General features: G+C 50.6%; 1 protein-coding gene and 1 long non-coding RNA gene across 2 annotated transcripts in view; one reads left to right on the top strand and one right to left on the bottom strand.

Annotated features, from left to right (window-relative positions):
* The first annotated feature begins 6,504 nt into the window (after positions 1-6,504).
* CACNA1E (calcium voltage-gated channel subunit alpha1 E) overlaps positions 6,505-23,152 on the top strand; it is a 345,168-nt gene continuing 328,520 nt past the window's right edge. Inside the window, exon 1 of the mRNA XM_072945997.1 lies at positions 6,505-6,672. Within this exon, the coding sequence (XP_072802098.1) occupies positions 6,569-6,672 (104 nt within the window). The 5' untranslated portion in view covers positions 6,505-6,568. The remainder of the gene's footprint in view (positions 6,673-23,152) is intronic.
* Positions 15,663-18,353, bottom strand: LOC140687931 (uncharacterized). The gene is made up of 2 exons (XR_012062555.1): positions 18,016-18,353; positions 15,663-15,850 (listed from the first exon to the last, which is right to left on the bottom strand). It is a non-coding gene; the product is annotated as an uncharacterized lncRNA (long non-coding RNA).

Genomic DNA, 23,152 nt, shown 5'->3' with positions numbered 1-23,152 from the left:
TATCTATGGCTGCTTTTATACTACAAAGGCAGAGTTGAGTAGTTGCTACTGAGACTTCTGCCCTGCCAAGCCTAAAATATTTACTTTTCAGCCCTTTAAGAAAGAAAAAAAGCCATCCTTAGGAGATGACAGAGCCACTGAATGAAAGAAATCTGGGTCTCTGAATGACTGTGTGGAGCAGAGTCTCTCTTTCCCATCTTCTGGGCCAACTTGCGTTATTGCTGTGACATGAGAGAGAAATAAATCTTTACTGTATGAAACCACAGCTGTTTTGGGGTTGTTTACTAGCATTATTTACTCTAACAAAATATATCATTCACATGATAAAAATGATGGCTAACACTGACTGGGCATTTTTACAGGTACTGTTCTACATGTTTCTGTATTCAGTTCTCAAAACAACTTTATGAGGTATCCACTCTTAATGACATTTTAAGGATGAGGAAATGAAGGACTATGTCATGTGCCCAGAGATACATCTGATGAGAGGGGAGCTGGCTTCAGCTGCTGGCTCCTAACCTCTGTTTTGTCCTCTGTATTTACTTAATTCACATCTCCAAGTTCTTTCCCAGATGCTGTCTTATTTGATTCTCACCACACACTTCTGTAAGACAGCTTTTATTATCCATTCTAATATATTATATGATTACATAATATGCACTTATCATTATATATTGTATAATGTAATATAAATTATAGAATAATTATTATCATCATTGTTCAGGAGAGGAAACTGACCTGGAGAAGAGAAATGACCTGCCAAAGCTTGCTTGACTAAGAATTGCCAGAACTGTATCCCAAGCCCTGAGCTGCTGCTTTTTTTTTTTTTAATTGAAGTATAGTCAGTTACAATGTGTCAATTTCTAGTGTACAGCATAATGTTTCAGTCATACTTATACACAGATATATTCACTTTCATATTCTTTTTCATTAAAGGTTACTATAAGATATTGAATATAGTTCCCTGTGCTATGCAGAAGAAATTTGCCTTTTATCTATTTTTATATATAGTAGTTATTATTTGCAAATCTCGGACTCCTAGTTAATCCTTTCCTACCCCCTTGTCCCCAGTAACCGTAAGATTGTTTACTATGTCTGTGAGTCCTTCTGTTTTGTAGATGAGTTCATTAGTCTTTTTTTTCCCCCAAGCCCCGAGCTTCTGACACCAGATCAAAGCTTTTTTGCCTCCTGTACTCCGACAGACGTCGTGATCATTCTACATTTGAAGCCATGTTTTTGCCTTGGGCCTTAATTTACATTCAAAACGCACTAGCCTGTCAAATTGCTGCTGGACATTAGCCCATCCTTGAATGTCGCCATAACAACGCAGACATGTGGAGAGGAATATGGGATGGGCAAAAGCTGACGCCAGCCTGGGGGGGATGGAGTTTTGCAGGGAGTTGGGGTAGGTCAAGGAAACTCATCCTGGATGTTTCTTGGCACCTTCATTTCATGGTGTAGCCTGAAAATTGGCGAAAGGGACACTGGCCTACCTATGGGGCCTTTAACATCCTAATGCATCTGGGGCATTACTTCTTACCAACTTGGCGCCACCTCTCAGGACGAGACGCTGCTTTCAGGACAGTGTTTCTCAAGACATGATTCCTGGGGGTGGAGGAGGTGTGGTGGTGCTTATTATATATGCAGATTCCTGAGCCCACCAAGATCTGTTGCATGAGACTCTCTGGTGGGGTTGGGGGCATTCCAGGGATCTGCACTTTAAAACCAGCAATGTAGATGCTTCTGATGTACACTGAAGCTTGAGAACCACAGCCTAGCTGGTCACGACAAATGAAATAATCCAGCTTTCACTCCTCTTCTGTGGTAGGGGAGCAAGATGGCTCAGATGAGAATCCCTAGATGAATATTTATTACTCGGCCAGGAATGTTCCTCTCTGAGCAGGTGGGTGAGGGGAGGAGCAGGGTTCCCTGCCTTCCCTTTTGCTGGGCAGGAAGCACATTGACTGTATCAGCTCTCTTCCCTAGAGCATCATTTTTAGAAAAGAACTGAGTGGTATCTCAGTTGTGTAGTATCTTATTTTAAAAAGTGTTTCCCTCTTGTGATTTTTCATTTCTGACAGTTGGGAATTGGGACCCTCCTGCCTTCTTCCAGGGCAGGCAGAGGGCACAGGGCCAGCTCAGGAACACCTTTGTGCCCACTGCTCACCTTCCAGTACCCACCAGTCCCAGTTCTATCCACCATCTCCCAGCCTGTGCCACTTGCTGGTGTGCGCAATGGAGACCTTTTTTTGCTGAAATCAACCCTGTCAGGGTATGAAGGCAGTACATTCACAACAGCATGAGCTTTGCTGACTTCCTGGTGTACCCATTTCTCAGAATGTGGCTGGAAGAGGCATATGTTCTGGAAGAGTCAGAAAGTGAGGGATAGGAGTGGGCTTGGCATGAACCCAAAGAGAGGAAGATGCATGTCTTCACCATGGCGGACTCACCTGCTGGGCCTCAGAGGCACTGACAGGCCAAGAGGATGCATGAGCCATTATTTCTAAAACAATCAAAAACAGATGAGTAAAATTCAAACTCCTGATAGGATATAAAGGGAAAGATGGTGCAAGGAGCATAACATTCCTTTGTGGAGGGAGATCTCAACTTCGGCTCTGGAAGAGGGAGGGGAGAAGGTTTCAGAGGCAGGCAGAAGTGTGATCACTGGCTCAGGCATCTTTGGTAGTGCAGGGTGCTTGGGACAGGAGTGGAAAGGAGAGACCATATCCTGCTACCCCATGTGGCCTGACAAGCCAGGGAGGAGTTTTTAATGGAGCTGTTGGGTTGCAGATGTGTCCTCTTCCTTCTCAGGGCCCCCAGCGCATTAGCCAGATGAAGCAACAAATAAGAAGAGAGGTGAGTGGAAAGCAAGAGTTAGAGAAATAAGACAGGTGCCCTCGGAGCTTTCATGAGCTCAATCTTGGGCCAGTATCTCAGAGCAGCTGGGCCTGTTTCCTTCTCCTGGGGACTGGGGGTGGGACCACGGGCAGCAGCTTTGCCCTCGGGAAGCTTCTCCCTGGGTGTGTCCACCCTTGATTCTGCTTTGTGGCTCCCTGTACCCTCTTTTTTGCCTGTTGCTCTGTAGAACCTGCTCCCGTGGGCACAGACTGAGTGACAGTGATGGTGTCCAAGAGACGCAGTTGAAAGGGCAAAGTTTACAAAAGTGTATAAATAAAGTTTTATCAGAACACAGTCACACTCATTTACATACTGTCTAGCTGCTGGCATGCTACAACAGCAGGATTTGAGTAGTTGCAACAAAGGCTGCATGGCCTGTGACATCTGAAATATTTACTCTCTGGTCCTTTACAGAAAAAGTGGGCCTGTCCATCTGGACGTTGAGATCTTGCACTGGCATTAAATGCTTAGCCCTGAAGCAACTCTCTGGCCAGCGTGGTCACGTGACCCTGCTCAACCACGGGGGCCAGGAAGTGTGTCCTACTCTGCACTTCCAGGAGGAGGACAACCAGAATAGTTGGCCAACAGTACCAGTGACCACCACAGCGTCCTACTGTGTGTTGAACTCAGTACCAGGTGCTGGGTATAGAAAGAGAAGACAAAACCCCTGAATTCAAGGTACTCAAGGAACACCAGGATTTGAGGGCTGGGGGTGAAGCTCAGTATAGAGTAGATTCATGTGTCCTTCCCTGGAAGACATAGACTCCGTCTCGTCTCAGTCACCTGAGATGGAAGGCTTTCTCTCAGTTTGATGACAGGCAGACCTAGGGACTGGCCAGCTTGGCAGGCAGCGGGGGCGACAGATTCTCTTGATGAACATTTATATCAATAATAGAAGGGTTGTTTAACAGGAATTCTTAAAGGAAAGATGAGATAATTTTATGTTTTGATATTCGTAAAATTGATTCCGTTGCAGCGGGAGCGCTGCAGTGCATATTTTTGCTGCTGTAATTTTGGCAAGGATGTGATTCAAATTGGAAAAGTATCTGAGAAGGGGAAATCCAGTAAAGAGGGAGAGGGAGGGGTAGGCCTGGAAGTGGAGGCAAGGAGCCAGGTGCTGGTGGCCTGGTGATGGCTGGGAGGGTGGCCTGCCCTGGAGGGTCCCCAAGGAAAAGGAGGCTGCAGGCGACAGAACGCAAGACTGCTTGGGTTTCTGACGGGGCTGAAGCCTGCGGAGGGAGTGGGAGGGGTGCGTGCATGTGTGTGGTGAGGGAGAGACATTTAAACATCGTAGGAATGGAGGATAAATTTAAAATCCATCAAGCAGAGTTGAGACAGAATGACAACGTGAGGAATATGAATCACTCTTTCGAGGGACCCACCCAACTGCTGGCAGGACTTGAAGTGTATTTTCTCCTCCACTCCTCCCCACCAAGCTTGCCCTGGACCCTTTACCTCCCCTGCCCTTGCCCCCTTTAGTGGCTGAGTATCTAGGGCTCAATGGCACATCCTGAGCGCCCACAGCCCAGCATCACAGAGGCATTAGGTGTGGTGCTGGCAGGGCTGGGACGACCAGTCCAGATGCTGAAAATTCAGGAGGAGACGTATGAGGAAGATACCTTAGTGCCTACTCTCCAGGGAAGTCAGGGTTTATTTAATGTTCACATCAGGCTTTATCACTTATGTACTAAGATCATCCTGCCTTTTTCTTTTCCGCCAGCTTCCTTGGTGCAATGAGGAGGGGGCTCAGGAGGCATCTGTGGATTCTGTTACACATGGTAGAGGAAGCATGATCAGTATTGTGGGAAAAAAACTATGAGTTGGGGTTTGAAACCTGAGCCCTCTCCCAGCTCTGCATTTTATCAGTAGTGTGACCCTGGGCAAGTCTCTCTGCCTCTCTGGACTTCAGCCCCCCTCACCTGTAAAATGATACGGCTAAACCTTTAGGATTCCTGCCCATTTTAATATTCTTTGTTTTTGTGATTCGCAATTTGACCTGCAGTCCAGATCAGGGAAGGCGGGGGCGGGGTCTAGAGGGCAGCATTCTGGGAAGATGCCCAGCACAGGCTCCTTCCAGAGTGTAGAGCAAATGGCACTTTTTGGAGCCATGGTGGCATATGTGTGCCACTTGTGGTCAGGAGGGGCGTGGCTTGGAATGTGGGTGGGTAGGAGGCTGGGAATTCAGGTGTTGGCCTCTTGGCTGGGAGGGAGACAGTAGTAGAGATCTGGGAAGGTGGTAAGGCCAAGTTCTCTCAAGTCAGGACTGTCCCCCAGACCTCAGACTGGATATGGGAACTCTTTCTGACTCCGTCCGGTTCTGTAAATCCTGTCTGTACATGCTCTTCCTTTTGTCTTTAATCCTCTCCCTTTCCTCATCCAGCAAGCTCTGTTTAAACCCAGCCTAAAGGTCGTTTCCTCTGCAAAGCACCACCCCCAACATCCCCAAGTGGGCCCAGGTGCCCCTCCTATGAGCTCACATAACACTCAGGCTCACCTCAATCATCGTGCATCATGTTGTGAGGTCACATCCATGCTCTGCCTGTTTCTCCCACAAGGAGGATGTGGACTAAATCCAGCTCATCTTGGTGTGCCCAGTGCCTGGCACGTGGTAAGCCCTCAGTCAGTGTTGATTGAACGAGTCTGTCAAGCTGCAGATCCGGCCACATCCTCCTTGGCGTGGAAAAGGAAAACCAGGGTCAAGGGAGCCAGTGAGGCGTCTGATTGCACACACGCTCCCGAGCCTGTGGCGGATGTGAATAAGGAAAGGAGGAGGAAATCGATGTGGGGGACCCAGTTCTCAGGAATAGCCTGCCTGTGGCTGGTTCTTTGGGAGAGTGTGAGAGTTAGGGCAGCCGTGGTGTGAAGGACCTCCACAGAGGAGCTGGGACACTGGGGAGAGGGTTAGGGGGATGCTTTCACCATAAAAGGGAGAGAATAGCCAGCTAGCTGTGGAGGTCGGGGCAGAGAAGGACAGCCTGGGTGTCCTCCCCTCCTCAAAGCTGCACCCTGGGACATTGATCACGGTTGTGTGTGAGTATTTCCTTCACCTCTGTCCTCTGCACTAGACTGAAGTTCCTGGAGCAAAAATCAAGTCCACGTTGTTTAACGCTGGATACCCAGCACCTGACACCCAGCCTGGTCCACAGTGGATGCTCCTGAGTTCTACGATCATTTACTGAGTTCCTACTGTGGGCCAGTTTCTGGGCTGGGCGGGAAGCCTTGCCCGGGAGGACAACGTCACTAACCTCTTTCTCTTCTCTGTCTCCCTCGTGCCCACCCCTACTCTCCCTGCCCTCCCGCCCCTCATCTCTCACCTACCCCCCCCCCCCCGGCAGAGCAATGTTCTGTGATGGTGCCCGAGATGCGTGGACTGAGCCCAGGCCGCAGGCTGCCCGAGCCCGCCCTCTGCCCGGCTGCAGGCAGGAGCCCTGAGGCCAGGGCCGCGGGCCGCCGCCGCTGCCACGTCCTGGCCCTGCCCGAGGAGGAGGCATGGCGGCCCCAGCAGTGCGCCCTGCTCGAGGCCGACGCCTCGGACGAGGCGGGGATGCTGCCGGCCTCCCCGCGCGCCGCCGCCGCCGCCGGCTTCGACAACTTCTTCCTGGTGCAGGAGGGCGAGGGCCCGGGCTGGGAGGGCGGCTCCAGCCCCTTCCTCCCGGTCAGCCCCGAGGTGATGAAGCGGCGGCGAGGGGGTCTCATCGACCAGCGCGACATCATCAAGGCCCACGAGGCGCACAAGATGCAGAGCACCCCGCAAGCGCGGCGCAAGGAGTGGGAGTGAGTACCCGGCGGGGCGGGGCGCGCAGGGCCCGGCCAGGCCGCGTGGTAAGGGAGAACTGGGGCGGTGTGGGGTCGGCGTCTGGGGTCCCGCTGGGAAGGATGCGCCCAGCAAGGCAAATGCATCTGCTTCTGCTGCCACCAAAGAGGGGACTGACTCTCGGAGTGAGATCCCTGCGGTCAGCCCCCATCCATCTCACTAACCAGCTGTAGGCTGCATGGAACCTCACTGAGGTCTAAGGCTGTCCTCCCAAGCACACCTAATTTACTAAGGGCCTGTGCAGAAAGCACAGGGGTCTGATTCACACCCCGAGCTTCCAAGGACAGAGGAGCTCTATGAAAGCATGGAGAATCCACCAAAATGTAAACGTCTATCTCACCTTTCCCTCCAGAATTGCTGCTGACCCTCCTCTTTCTAGTATCACCCTTGAGGGAATGATTACATTTGGGGCAGCTCTTCAGTGGAAGGAAGAGATTGACCAAGATCTGAGCCCCTCCTTCCCCGCTATGACTTTATTTCTGATCTTTCTGTGTAGAACAAAAGGATTTATGTTCTGTCTTGAGCCACCTTTCCTCTGAGTCCTGCTTATTGAGAACTTGGGCGTTTATTCCTAGGAGTCATAAATTAAAGGAAGATAGGATTTCATTTAATTCTCAGTCGCCCTGGATTTGCACCCCACTCAAGGACTGATTTGTCTTCCGGATGCCAGTGTTGACTCTGCATGTCCGCATGTCCTGTGGTCTGTTTGTCTGTCTCTCCTCTTGCCTGAGATCCTTGAGTTGTTAGATGTCATCAAGGGCAAAGAGACGAGCAGCAGGTGTTTTTCGATGGTGCTGGTCATGGTGGAATTTACCTACCTGGACATCCTGGATGGTGCATACAGGAGTAGGTTAGCTGATCTCTGGCGGTCTTTTCCTATGGATGTTAATATGTTTGTCAGTTCATTGATTCAGTGAGCCCTGACATGTGCCAGGCTCCTGGGATTCAGAGAGGAGTTGGGCACCCAGTACCCAACAAACCTTCTCTCCTGTTGATCGTTTCCCAATGCTGTTAGTCTTCAAAACCTTACACAGCTCTACGTACCAGCAACATTCTAAACACCTTACCTATACTAACTCATGTTAATCCTTATCATTACTATGAGATAGTATTTATTGTCCACATTTAACCCATGAGGCACAGGGAAGTTAAGTGACTTTCCCAAGGTCCCTCTGATAATTACTGCATTGTAAGTGCGATGTGATATTGGTTAGTGATTTGTACCTTCGAAGTCTGGTTCTAGAATCCATGCTTCTAACTGCAGTGGCACAGTGCCTTATCTAGTTCCCAAGTACTTAACTTCTAATCTCACCTGCCCATTGGGATGCCACAGCAGGGGCACTGGCTTCAGGGCTGACAGAGTTGGGCCTGATTTCCAGGGTGACCTCACTCGTGCTAAGTCATCTCATCTTGGCTTCAAAAAACGAGTGAGAGGAAGTACATGGCCATTTGAATACCGTGCAACTTGTTGGCATTTCTTCATGTTCAGAAGTACTGTATTTTTATGCACCTCTTTCTTGTCTTAAGAGGATGCCGAACAGCTTGAGGGCAGAGACGAGCTTGCACATTCTTCGTGTCACTCAGTGCTGTCACATGCCCTAACTCAAGAATCCCTACAATACTCACTGAAATACTAGCTTCACCGTGGCTTGCAATGTGTGACTAACTCTTAGGTCTTTCTCTAAGTTAAACTCTTGCTAGTTGGAGGATGAGGTGGCAGTGGGGATGGTGGGAGACAGTACTTTCACCAGGGCAGGTCCATGAAGCGGTGGAACAGGGCAGACACACCAATAGCATGGGAATGTGTCAACCTTTAAGAGTAGCCGTAGAGTAGGAGCCCACAAAGGAGGTGAGAAAGGGTGGCCAGGGCGGTAGGAGGAAAGCCAGAGAGTTCAGGGACCAAAAAGCAAAAAGCAGAGTGTGTTCAGAAGGAAGGCGTTGTCTGTGTAGGATGCTGCTGAGAGGTCCTATAAAATGAGGATGGAGAAGGAACCACTGGTTTTGGCAATATGGAAGTGACTTTAATGGGAGTGGTGTCAGTACGGTGATGGGGCTGGGTCCCCGATGGAGTGGGCTGAAGAGAAAGTGGGAGGTGATGGAGACCGTGACATTGCCCCACCCGCTCTGCTCCCCAACACTCCCAGCCTCATCGCTGCAGTCTGCTCAGAGATCTCCGTGGTCGGCATCACCGGGCCTTTTTCCTCACTACAGACTCCCTCCCCACGTGACTCTGTGCGTGGCTTCGTCTGACCTACTTCCCACTCCTCCCCGGCTTCCCAAACGCTGAGAATGCACTGTCTAGGACTCACGGTCTGTCATCAGCAAGGTCCTTCTCTGGACATCCCCTTTACCTCCTGTTCCAGCTGGACCCTGCCTCTCCCCTAAGATTCTGCCTGATCTGCAGCTGTCTCACGTGGTGACTGTCCTCTCCCCGACACTGGCATGCACTCTTGAGCCTGGAGGTGGGGTCTGTGCCCCCTGGCTCCTCACTGTTACTTCCAGACCATTATTCCTCATGACTGTCCTAACATGCCAGGTGGCGATGCCATCAGGCATTGCCACCTACTTCTTCCTGCTGCAGCCATCTACGGACTCCCAAGACCACTGCCCTTCATCCCAGGCAGATTTTAGCTCTTGGTTTACTGCCTCTCTCCCCATCTCTTCTCCTGCCTGCAATTCTTGGTTACTGCCATATCTACTTAGATGACCCTTCCTGCACCCTGGTCTCGTGGTTCCTTAACCTCTTGTGCCGGGTAATGTTGCCTCCATGCTCTGACTGAGACCGCATTTCCTTGGCCAGTCTGGACCATGTCATAACTGCACTGCTTCGCAGTCTGTTTCCAGCTTCCCACTGGCTGACCACCACCTCTTTTCTGCCCCGTTCACTCTTTCCGGTGCTCAAATCCGTATTTTTTCATCTTGCCAGCATCCACAAGACACTGGTCATGACACTTAGTCATGGCTTCTTCCCCAGCTGTGTTCTCCCTTCCCGTCTTATAAAATTAAATTCCACTGAAAGCACCGAAAATACTTTCTGGAGCAGAATGGTGACGATTCTCTTGAGGTCTCCTCTTGCCCCTCAGCTCTTTCTCCTGCCAGCTTCTAAGATGGGGCCCATCAGCAGCTGAGGGCCAGGGTGCTGGAGGCCCCCCAGCTTGGTCAACAGCCTTTTTCACGCTTCACCATCGTTTTACTCACTTCCTTGTTTTCGTCCTCCACTTCCTTGCCCCTCCGGTGCTCCGTTATACTGCTCTGGCAGAACTCCGGCTCTGCTTAAATCCCGCTGGCCACCTCTTCTTCCCCTGCACTGGGGCAGCTGAACGTCGCTAGAGCAGAACTCACAGCAGTGCTCACTCTCCTGTAAATTTGTGATCCCCACCTCCAGTCCCTCGCTTTGTCCTGCCTGGAAACTCTACAATTTTCCCCTTTTCATCCACCCTCACACACTTTTAAAGATTATTTCACACACCTTTCCCTTAGTTCTCAAAACCCCAGCATCTCCTGCCAGCCTAATCCTACCTCATGACCGCAGTTGTCTTTCTACTTCACCGGGAGCTTAGCAGCAAGTGAAGAGGTTTGCGTGATCTCCCGCCTGCACTGGCCACCCACTGCATCTGGACCCCTGTTCCAGGCCCTTCCTCCTGTTTCTGTGGCCTACCTCTCATCACGCTCCATGTGGAGGCTGGTGCACACAGAGTGTGATGTGCCCCTTTGTCTATACGCTGTCTCTAGTTTTTCTTCTGCAGTTCCCTCTGGAACCCATTCCAATCAGGCCTTTGCCCAGTGCGGGATTCTTTGTGTCCGTCTTCTCTGACTTGGTGGCAGCAGAAGCAGCTGCATTTCCTCACTGTCACCCTCTCTTTCTTGAAACTCTTTTCTCGTCCCACCTGATCAGTCACCCCTCAGTCTCTTTGCCTATTTCCTCTTCCTTTTCCCAATCCCTAAACATGGGATGGCCCAGGGCTCAGTCCCCACCCCTGTTCTTTTCTCACCAACACTCACTTCCTGTTGGTCTCATCCAGCCCCAGACCCTTGGTCACCGTATTATGCTGGTGACTTCTATCTCCAGCCAAGGCCCCTTCCCTGAATTTTAAATGCTACCCACGGATTGAGCATCTTCCCTTGTATGTTCCTAGGCTTCTCAAGCACAGTATGTCTAACAGCAAAATATCAGCTTTTCCCCAAGCCTGCTGCTCCTGTGGCCTTTCCTGCCTCAGTAAACGGAATCTCCATTCTTTCTGTTGCTGGGGCCAGGAACGTTGGAATCACCCTGATTTCTCTCACACTGACACCCAGTTCTTGCCAATTCCTGTCGGCTTACCCTTCACAGTGTAGCAGATCACACTATCTTCCCAGTCCAAGCCACCTTTTATGTTAATTTTTTATTGCATAAACACTTATCTGGTCCTTACTAGATATCCCACACTGTTCTAAACACTTTAATTCATTTAATCCTTGTAGCAATAGAGTGAGGCTGGTACTATTTTTATTGTCTGATTCACAGTTGAGCCACAGAAAGTTTGAGTAACGTACCCAAGAGGGTGATTGCAACCACCTCTTAAACTGGCCTCCATGCTACAGCCGTCCCCGCCACTGTCGTTAGGGGTCCTTTTTAAATTTTTCTTTAAAGAAAGATTTACAGAGGAGTTGAAAGAGTGCACGGAGTCTCCATGAAAGAATCTTCAGAAACATATCACATCAGTTCTCTGTTCAGAAGCCTCTAGTGACCTCTCACCTCTCACAGAACAAAACCCAGCCTTTAGCACCATCTACAAGGTTCTGCGTGACCTTCTGCCTCAACCTTGACCTTGACCTTGACCTCTCCCTCATAGATGCACAGGTGTCTTTGACTTTATCTCTTCCTCTTTCCCCTAGTTATCTGCTTCAGCGGCACTGGCCCAGGGCCAGCCCTCAAACCCACCTTACCGCAGGGCCCTCGCCTTTGCTGTTCCCTCTGCCTATAGTGCCCTTCCCCCCAGATCTGCATGCCTCCTCCCTCACTTCACTGAGCTCTCTGCTCCGAGAGACCTTCCTGATCACCCTCTATAGAGTAGCCTCCCCTCCGCTCCCGCACCATGATCACCTTCTCTCTTTACTGTGCTTTATTTTATATCATATCCTTTACTACCGTTTCCCCAACACACACAGGTACACACACACACACAGACACATACTTTGTGTGTGTATATGTTTGTCTTCCTGGACTGAAATATAAGCTTCTTGAAAGCAGGGACTTTCTCTTATTTTCAGGGTATAGAACAGTGCCTCATACGTAGTTGGCTCACATTAAGCATTCGTCGAATGACTGCTGAAATAAGTGTACTGAGGGGAACTGATAGCTATTCCAATCAGCTAGTTTCTAGGGAAAGAGGCGGCTGAGATCTCTGGGTCACCTGTGCAGTTGTGCAGGTTGCTGACTGCACAAAGCTTTCTAATTGAACAATCAGCAGAGGAAGTAGGGAGTCTGTTCTCTGCCCTCCTTCAGGGCTGTTCAGGACCTGTGTCTACTGTGCACCTTGGAGGGATGGATCTTTCTCTCTTCTGTCTCCTCAGGGCATGATTTGCTGCAGTAGGAAATCAGGAAGGATTCTTTGTTGGTGGCGGCCCTGCCAGCTTCCTGCTCCTCCCTCAGCTCCAGCCCCTCCCTAAGCCGTGTCCACCACCCACACAGCTGACAGCCCACAGCACACACCACCAGCTTTACAAGTCCTGCCTCCTTGGCACTGACTCAGGACTCTGGTGATGCACGAAGCAGACGAGAGACCAGCCTGGAAGGTTTCCAGCATTTTTTTGCCTTTGCCTGGGTGAGCAAATACTGGTTAGCGGAAGGAGTCAGGAGGGGAGGGTCTCCCCAAGTAAAGGGTCCCCATCTTCCTGTGGACAGACTGTAGGTAGTTTGGATGGAGCAGATTTTCTTGTGCAGAATGTTATTTCCCAAAGAACCTATTAAAAGGTTTCCTCAGGCCCAGGATACAGGTTGTGAGACCTTTGGGTTAACACTAAGTATTCCGTGTGAACTAAGTTTTGTAGCTCTAGTGAGTGCGCATGAAACCGTGTTTTACTGATGCTTTAATAGAACTACCTCCAGCTTACAAAATGTTTTCACATACACTTATCTCACCTGAGCCTCACTGTGACCCTGTGAACTAGCTACTGTTTTTCCTAATTGACAGAAGACAAAAATGAGCCACAAAGTTAGAGGTGGTGCTAAGTCAAAAAGCCCAAGCCTTAATTACGACGGCCACTATCTTTTGAGCACTGGTTATGTGCACGGTGCTTGGCATGTGTTATTTATTCTAGTGGAAATCATAGATACTGTTGTAAAGAAGAGAAACATTTCATATGGGACTATTATTGCATATGGATTTGGAAGGAAGGAAATCATGTGTAACTTTAGAGTCTGCGTAGGTTGGTACAACTTAAAGAGGGAAGCAGTCTTTCCGTAATCATAGTGCTTATCACACTGTATTGTAATTGCTTGTTTACATGTCTGTATCCCCCACTAGACTGCAGAATGGAGAAATCTGTCCGATTCTCATTGTGTCTCCATCACGTAACACAGTGCCTGGCACGTAATAGACTCGTACTGGACATTGGCAAAATGAAAGGGGGAAAAAAAAGGTCTGATTCGACACACTCGGGAACTCAGGTTTGATGGGATTATGTTAGTTGTCCAGAATCACAGCTAATGAGGATTCACACCAGGCCCTCTGACTTCAACGCCTATCTTGTCCCATGGAGGCATCCTGCCCTCTTGCGTATCCCCCGCAGTGACTGCACAACACAAGCAAATGACAGGAGCCCAACTCAAACTTGTTGGGTTGATTCTTGTAATGTTACTTGTAAACTGTGGGGCCTGGGGCTGATTGTAACTTCTCTGCATTTTCAGAGCAGAGGAGAGCAGTAACACTGACCTTGGCGATCTGTTGTAAATTTGGACCACATTTATTATGTCGCATATGCTGGTGTGGGTCCTCAAAACGCTGGTGAGCACGAGGGTTATCCTGAGCCTGTCCTCTGCCCACCCAGTCTCCCTGGGCGACCTCAGCCAGGTCCACGGATGTACAGATGACTCCCGAGTGTGGATTTCTTGACTCTGGCAGCCAAGGCTGGCCTGGCGTCTTCACAGTGTGGTCTAATCAGTGTCGAACCCTTGACACGGCCGAAACGGAACTCCTGATCCTCTCGTGACCCAGCCTGCCCCTCAGCCCTCCCCATCTCCGTGAGTGGCACCGCATCTCTGTGGTTGCTGGAGCCCCAAATCTCGTGATCCTTTGTTTCTCTCCTTCCCTTTTCTCCCGCTTCCAGTGGGTCAGCAAGCCCTGTCAACACATCTTCCAAATACATCCCAACTCTGAGCACTTCTCCATGCCCACGGCTACCAGTCTCTTCCGTACCACTGTCACTCGGACCACTGCAATGGCCTCCCCATTGGCCTCTCTCCCTCATCTTTGCTTCTCTGTAATCAGGATTCTATCTGTTCACCCATCAGACAGGGACATTTTAAAAAGATGCAAACCAAACTATGGTTCTGTGACGTAACTTCCCTTTGTACTCAGAGTAAAATCTGAGCCCCTTTCTCAGGCTCATGGAGCCCCACACAACCTGGTCTTTGGGTGGCTTCTGGCCCCATCCGTACGACTCCCTCCCTTCCTCTCTATAGTCTCGCCCACCTGCCTCCTTTCAGGCCAGACCTATGCCTGCTTATGTCTCTGCCCTGGCTCCTCCCTCTGCCTGGAGTGTTCTTTCTCCAGAACTTAACAAGGTTGGTCCATTCTTGTCATGTTGACCTCAGCTAAAATGATACCTGCTCAGAGAGGTTGCCCTTCACCACCTAGTCTAAAAGAGACATCTGGTGACTCTGGGTCACATCACGCCCCACAGCTGACTGCCTTCCCCCACAAGTGCCACACATCCTTGTCTGCTGCACAGCCGCAGTGCTGGGAGTGATACCTGACGCCCAGGCTCCTAGTGAGTATCCGTGAGTGAATGAATGCTCAGTAAACAGTCGATATGGTTGTAATTATGCTCTGATGCTCACCCGGCCTCTGACAGCCCCCAGACATGTTGTTGAATCTAGTCCAGGGGGCTCAGGGCACCAGGGGCTCTGAGTCTAGACGGGGGTCAGCCCCCAGGTGAGGAGCCTCGCAGGCTGTGAAAACCCAGGTTGGTTAAGTTGCAGGTCGTTTGGGCATTGTCCGCTTTCACACTTTTGTTTGATCCCCACTGAACCATACATTATTCAACCTTGGGAAAGATATTCAACCTTTCTGAGCTTCATTTTCCTTCTTTGCTGGATTGTGGGTGAGCACAGTGACCTCTCTGGATCGTGAAGAGCGTGGAAGGCCTTAGTCCCGTGTTTGCTGTTTCTCCCCTAATGTCGGGTTCCTCACCCTCAGGAGCCATCCCTTGCCATCCTATGAACAGAGGGCATAGAGGTTTGTTGAAGTCTTTGGCGCAGAGGGTGCAGTCAGGGTTGGAACCAGCTGTATACGTCAGTGGACCCCAGCAGCTCTCAGGTGATGAAATGAGGAAACGCACAGTGGCCGGCACGTGGTGGAGAGTCAGTGCACAGCAGACATTTGATCATCATCGCCATCATCATCACCATCTGGTCTGGCTGCCTCACTGACAGACGAGGAAAGTGGGGCCCTGAGGGCTGGGTGACTGCTGGGACCTTACATGAGCCAGTCTGCTGATGGCCAGACCGGTGGGCTGCAGTGAGTGAAGAGGCCTGGAGGGCCCAGCCCTGTACATCTCCCCCACTTCTTTCCTCACCTGCAGCCATGCTCTCCTGGGAGGCAGGGTTGGGGCAGCCAGACTGGGAGAGACGGTAACTCCAACACCCACCAACATTCTCACCAGCTTTCACACCACACTCAACGTCCGTGACAGATTCTGTGAAAAAACAACCAACCAACAAAGATGTCTCAACCTTGAGGCTTTCTGGTTGAATTTTTAAGCCCATTGGGCTAAGTTTTCTCTGAACTCTTCAAAGGCAGCTAACCCCGTGCAGAAGGAGTTGGGCTAAGTGGGGACATCATTCCACATGCTGCCACTTGCTGGCAAAATCAGGCCTCATCTGGGTTGGTTCTTACAATACTGGAAATCTGTAGGCATACCATTTCCAAAAAGGCACTGGGGAAAGAATTTGTTCAGCTGATTAGAAGTGCTTTGTTGAATGATCCGATATCTTAATACAGTTGAAATCTGTATGCTTCGAGGAGAGGCAGGAAGGCCTCAGGTCACTACACTCCCCACCCCTCCCTACTGCCTCTGACGGGGCTGATTTACTCCTGTAGGGGACTAGCTTTGCCCTGCAGACACCTGAGCACGCAGCCCTTCGGAGTCCCCTTGCTCAAAGAGGAGGCATTTCAGGCTCTTAGGACTGAGTATAAGAGACTCGCAGAAACCAGAACGTATGCCAGCAGGACCCAGCCATCGCGAGCCTACCACACACTGTGTTATGTCACTAGCCAGCCACGCGTTTGGAAACCACAAGTCATGTGGGGACCTGCTGCATTCCTTCTTGGAATTCTGAGCAGCATGGGAGGTCCCCCTGGAACTGACACCATTCCAGTGACTCCTGGAGACTGGCTTTATGCTGGGCCCTTTGGAGGGACTTCAGCACACATCCTTGAATTTTATTTTATTGTTTTTACCTGTCCTCCAGGGATTAAAAAAAAAAAGTCTCTTTCTAGGTTTGTTCTCTAGTGACTTTCCTTTCCCTGCATTTTTTTCTTCTTCAGCGTTCCAGCAGCTCTAGAAAAGCTTCCCTTAGAGAACAGGCGGTGAGGGTACTGTGTGGGGAGCGTGAGCAGTAGGGGTCCCCGCGCAGACACCCCGTCCCTCGAGCAGCGCCTGGTGACCCTCACCCCTCACAACCTCTCTGCTCCTTAGCGGAAGCCACTGGAGACCCTGCGGGAAAGCAGAATTTGTCGCCTTCTCCAGACACTAGGTGGGGTCAGGTGATTCTCCGTTGTCCTGGTTCATCCCTTCGAGGCCACGCCAGGAAGGAGGAGGCAGGGGAGAAGAGTGTGTGACCCTGCAGCCCAGCCCTTAGTCAGGTGCCCCAGGTGTCCGTCCAGTCTGTCTGGGCTTCCCTTTGTGGCGCCATCAGAGTCTTGTCAATTTTAAGCCAGTTTCTCCTCCCCGCTACTCCTCCCCGCCACCCCGCCACCCCGCCACCCCGCCACCCCGCCAGCATGGTCCATGCCTGGGTATCTTCAGGAGATGTTCAGCCTCCTGAACGGACAAAGATACGAATCGGTTGTGTTCCGAGACACCTTTTTGAAGAAAATGGGAAAAGGGGCGCCCTCTAGTGCCTGCTGTACGATTTGTCACACTTTTCCTTTTTCTAAAGATAATTTTTTCCTGTTTTATGGTGCCCTCAAGTGGTCATGTCTGTGTAGTGCAGCCATACTCTCACTTGGAAGCATTTCTCTGCGCCGTGTAGCAAGAATGGGCGGGAGCAGCCTTGTGGTCACCCATCAGGTAAGGACACGGAAGCCAGAAGGCAGAGAGACTGGCAGAGCTAGGTGAGCACCTAGGGATTCCGGCTTCATTCTGGGAGTGCCCATCTCCCTCACTGCCTTGCACTGCCTTTCCACTCTCAAAGGCTCACCTGGATGCATGGTTGCATATGAGTCAGGGGTGATTTTCTCTTGGAAGCAGCAGCATGGATAAAGACACACATAGAAGAGGAAATACTCAGTGCTGAAGATCACACACACACACACACACACACACACACACACACGGCAGTATTCCAGGCACTGTGATAAACGAGACGTTTAAAAACACCTCTCATTTAATGTTCAGAAGAAAAAGCAGACACACAGAGACAGAAGCGCATCGCCCTAGGCCCTGCGGCCAGTCTGCTGTGAACTTTGGCCTCTGTGCTGTTTTCAGTGGCGGTGCCTCCTCTCAGCACAGGCCCCCATCGCGAGACCTGCTCCTCGACCTGCACCACCCTCCTCCTCTCTTTGCTTTTGGCTCGTCTCACCACCTCTCTCTTCCTCTTTTGCTCTCCAAAGCCCAGAGTGGAGAGGGAAGGAAGAGATGCAGGGTTGGGATCATTTTTTTTGCTTTTCTCCCTTCCCTCCACCTCTTACCCGGGAAGCCCTGTGCAGACCCTCTGCAGTCCCGTCCACATCTCACCACCCAGCAGCACTGCTCATCACCGGCTGATCTCAGTGATGGGAAAGCTGCATACTCCCTGAATTTATAAAGAATACAGGGAGGAGTTAGGTGACTATCCTTTTTGTTCTCAGTGTTCAGAAATAATTCACAGAAATACTTACTTGGGGATATGCTCTCTGGTTTGGTGCGTGGTGGCTGGACATGCCTGGCTTGAGTGTGCTGGGGTCAGGTCCATCTTCACACCCCCCACCTCGGCGCTCCCCAGCTGTCATCCAGTGTGGTGGCTCTCTTCCCTTTATTTCTGTGCTGAAGCTAGGAAAACTTGTCCTTCCCTTCTGTCATGAAAATGCAATCGTATTACGGTTCTGCATTTTACTTTTATTCTTTTGCTTTTTAAAAATTAACACTGTATCTTAGATATTGTTCTTTGGCAGTTTCTAGAAAGATGACTGCAATACACAATAGCTCTTTCATGCTGCATAGTATTCCTTAAATGCAATTTCCTTAAAGCCACAATTTATTCACTCAGCCCGTCTCCATGGGAGTTTCTGGTCACCTGCACTCCAATGACCCTCCCTGATCCAGCCTCTATGACACGTACTTTCCTTCCTTCAGGAGCAGGTCGGTGGAGAGGGCTTTCCCACACTGTGCCCTTGGCCCCTGAGAATGGACGCTTCTCCCCAAATCCCTTTTCTCATCTCAGTCTCAGATTGAAATGTGAACTTTCCCTGTCTGTGTTATCTCTCTGGCCCCAGTGGAGAGGTGCGATGAATTAATACTATGCCAGCAGGAAACAGAGAGATGGAGTCATTAATTGTCAGTCAGTGTGCCCAACCTCTCTGCTTGCTAATTAGCATGCTGACAGCTTCGGTTTTATCCAGAGCCAGACTGATGCTTTGGGGACGTTTGTGGCCCAGCTTGTGGCATCCGGCGCAGAGTAGGGAACCCTGGTGCCTTCCCGGGTAGAGTGGGGGCGGCCTTGCAGGAGGCTGGCTGAATTCAGGGGTTCCTGCTGGGAGCCCCGTGTGCCTCCTGGTGGGGGTGGGGATAGAAACAGGCCGGGGTGGGGCAGGATTCGGGGGCTAGTGTCCTGTTCTCAGGCCCAGGTGGCAGGTTTGAGCTTCTGGCTCTCCTGGAGATAAGTGACCCAGCCAAGCTGTGCTGGGTGTAGTAGTCTCAGGGAGGATTCTTGCCTTCAAACCACAAGCTCCCTCTAGGGGGAGGTGGCCCAGGAAGATTCCCTCAGCATAAATACTGTTCTCACCCTGCCATCCTCCTTCACAGCACGTACCCTCCAAGGGGGTGTAACATTAAATCTGGCCCTGCCACGGTGCCAGGCTTGTAGAATGTCGCTGAAGAAATGTTTCTACATTATGAAGTACACCAGAATTAACACAACGTTGTAAATTGTCTATACTTCAATCAAAAAAGAAAGCAAAAAAAAAAAAAAAAAAGAAATGTATTTATAAAAGAGACTGTCACCAAGAAGCTGTGTGACCCTGGCCAAACCTCTTTACCTCTCTGGGCTCCGTAATGTGGATTAGAGGTAGCCCTTGCTTGCTGTCTGAGGCAGTGTGGCCCGATGGTTCGGAGCACAAATTGTAGGACCAGACTACCATCCAGACACTGGCACCTGGAAGCTGGTGGCTTTGGAGAAGTTACTTCACCTGTCTGGGCCTCTGTTTCCTCCTCCCTTTTTTACATAGAGCTAATCTCAGTTTGATATTGACGTAAACCCCAATCTGATGAAAATAGTTTTTTCCCATGTTTGTGGGCTGTTTGACAGATGGACTCCAGATGAAATCTTTTCATCCACCTGGCTGGGACTAAGCCTCTTCCTTTCCAGCTCCCATCTACTCCCCATCTTCCCAAGTGGGCTATGGAGCTGCTTGGGGGCCACGTAACCAAGACAGAGCTTCATCCTCTGGGCTGGGGTGCAGGTGTCACCTCCTCCTGCACTTGGCCCTGGCTTGGCTGAAGGCCAGGCTCTGTCAAGCCCATCCTTTATCCTCCTGTTCCCAGGACAGCCACCTTTCCTCCCACACCTCTCTGGGGCTCTGCTCCCACGCCGCTGCAGGAGGGTGAGGCTGCTTGTTGCAGACTAGGTTCCAGGAAACAGACTCTGAGACGGGGATTAACGTGCAGGATGTTTATATGGGGGGGCGGTTGTGGAACAGTGCTCTTGGCATTGACACCTGGGGAAGGAAGGGAAGGAAGCAGAATTGGGCGGAGGAAAAAGCTCGGCTGGGATGCATTTCAACAGAGGCCTCAGTGACTTCATGGGGTGGGACTCTAAAGCTTGGATGATCTTCCACAGTTGTCCTGAGTTGACAAAGAGGGCTGGCCTTTCTCTTCCCTCATGGACCGGACACTGGCTGTGGACTGCCCCCAGGAAGGTGTCATGACCTTGGGCCAGGAGGCCAGCCACAGCTAAGGCAGTTCCCGACGTGGGCTGACCACGCAGGCTGTGTGCCAACAGCATCCCAGCAGCTGGGAGCCAGGACCTGGAGTCCTGAAGGGAGATGGGGCACCTGACAGCGCAAGCTACACTGCCTTAGGGCCCTCACACCACACAGAGGGCGGTGCATCCCGCCCTCTGCCCAGCGCAGACTTGCCTCTGAGCAGAGGCAGGGGCTGGCCAGAACCTTCTGAACACCAGCCTGGACCTGGTCTCACATGGGTGCTCCTCTCTGGCGAGTGTCTGCCTCTGCTGTGACCACTTGCCACACCCATGGCGATGGCTGGGACCTCTTGGGGGAGAGTCACCTGTCCTGGGGTCTGGACTTGGCTCCGCCACCTCAGCTCCTCTCGAATGCTCCTGGCAGAAGCCCTGGATTAGGCAGACCTGTCTCTCACCCAGCAGCCCAGCACGTCGCACCTCCTTTCAGGGGTTAATGACAACCACGTCTCGGGGTTGTCTCTGCTGTGCTCTTTCGTTGCCCGGAAGCCTCCTGCTTCCTGCTGTGCTGGGGAAGGGCTTCATTTCATTTCACTCGTGTTCATCATGAGTCTTTGGCTTGTCTGTTTGAGCTGCTCTAACGAAGAGCTATGGCCTGGGTGGCTTTTAAACAACAGGCGTTTATTTCTCACAGCTCTGGAGGCTGGCAGTCTGAGATCAGGGTGCCGGCACGGTCAGGTCCTGGAGGGGGCCCTCTTCTGGGTACAGACGCCAGACTTCTCGCTGTGTCCTCACGGGTGGAAAGACAGCGAGCTCTCTGGCCTCTTCTCATAAGGGCACTGACCCCATTCTTGGGTGCTCCGTCCTCGTGACCTGGTCACCTCCCCAAGGCTCCGCCTCCCAACCCCATCACATCAGGATTAGGGTTTCAACACACGAACGTCAGGGGAGCACAAACGTTCAGTCTGTGCAGTCTTTCTGGGTCCTGCTTCTCTTCGGCCACAGCCAGGAAGCAGGACCGCCATTTACACAGTGAGCTTCAGTGACCCGCCTACCCCATTCCCAGTTTGTTTTAAAAAATACGGGTGTCTGGATGCCAGCTCTGACAAAGATTCAGATGCAAATACTCTTAGGTAGAGTCTTGGCACCGCTGCGTGTGTCTGTATATGTGTGTAGGCACGTGTGTGTGTATTTATTGATACACATGTTTCCTTCAGCTCCTCAGGTGGTGCTAAGGCGCAACCAGGGTTGAACGGTATTGACCCGGACGTGTGGCTGCAGGTGGGCGGGCACCTGGGTCCAGCCTTTGTCAGGAGCCAGTCCCTCGGTCGTCCTTCCTGGCACACAGTGGGTCGTCTGAGACTGTCTCCTGAGAGCCCCACATTTTTTTTTCCTGGGGGTAGACTGCTCCTCCAGGTCCTTCAGAAGGCAGTTGGAGCATTTCTGAGGGGTTCTGGGCCTCTGTGCATGTAAGATGAGGGGACAGGGCTCACTGGGTAATTTATGTCCCGTTGTCTGAGCTGTGGGATAATGGGGCGGTGGAGGCTTTTCTGAATTTGAGTCCGGTTTGAATGCAGCAGTTCTTAGTTGTCTGATCTTGTAAATTACTTAGTCTTCCTGAACCTCGTTTTCCTCGTCTATAGGACATTATAATACAACATTACATTTCTAGGACATTAACTAGTTGACAGAGCACGTTCACTGCCTCATCTAATTTGAGCTTTGAATGACCTGGTGAGTTGTTATGGATAAAAGAAAAGGCTCAGAGAGATTAAATGTCTTACCCAGAATCACACGGCTAGAGTTGGAATTGAACCCATATTTTCACTTCGCTGAAGATGGACCTTGCAATTTCATGTGCCCATAAATAAGGAAGGTCCACAGAGAGCTCGGGGACAAGACTGTTAGAAAGGGAGAAGGCCACTGACACCTGCCTTTCTGTCGGTGCAGCTGTTGCTAGTTAGGCCTGGGACTGTGCTGGCCTTTTCAGGGCTATGGGCTCCGCCAAGCGTCCCGGGAAGTCTGTGGACTCTTCCCCACCCCAGAAACACACACTCATACTTGCCTGGACAACTTTGTCTACAGATTATTATAAGTGATTTATTTCACATACATGAAGTAGAAAATGATATTTCAAAGGGTTGTGCCTCTTCCTCAAGTTTTCATGATCATTTGCTAAAAAGATTCAAATTGTACAAGTAAAACAAAAGATAAGTTTAAGTTCTGCTTAAAAGTAAATTTCATTGGGAGGTTGTCGTTTGCCTTGGCTAAGGGGCTGAAGTTGTGGAGTGATTTTTGATGTGGGAGCGTTACGTCATTTCTGCTCTCTAGCTGCTTTTGACTTGGCTTTGATTGCAGCATACTGACCCTGAAACTCGGAGGTATGTCATTTCATCATTTTGAAGACATCATGCCTCTTGAATTTCCAAAAGGGGCTCCCCAAGTAGGAATTCTTCTGAGATGGCATTGGTGTATTCTAAGCCAGTGAAAGCCAAGGATTGACTGAATGGCTCCATCCCAGAGTTTCAGATAGTTGCAAGTTGAAAAAAAGGGGGCATAGCTGTGAATTCCTTCGTGACCTACTTCAGAATGCTAATAAAAATGCCAGTGACCCTGGGTGTGTGATGTTACTTGAAAGAGGCATCAAATCCATTTTTTCCATCAGCACTGAGCCACAAAGCAACTCAGCCACTTCCAGGAAGGTCCCTGCAGCTGCATTTGGCCTCTTTTAAAAGTTTGGCAATCTGTAGGATTTTTCAGGACAGGGTTTTTGCTTTGGGGCACCTGAGATCTGGGGAAATTCCTGCCTTTTAAAATAGAGTCTTTTCATAAAAATCATTGCATACCATGTGATGGACAGATAGAAGATGCACTTATATCCTCCTGTTTTAGAAATTGAG

Source organism: Vicugna pacos, chromosome 21 (genome assembly GCF_048564905.1).
Source record: "Vicugna pacos chromosome 21, VicPac4, whole genome shotgun sequence".
Lineage (NCBI taxonomy): Eukaryota > Metazoa > Chordata > Mammalia > Artiodactyla > Camelidae > Vicugna > Vicugna pacos.
The sequence above is the reverse complement of the archived record's forward strand: the minus strand, read 5'-3'. Positions and strand labels throughout refer to the sequence as shown.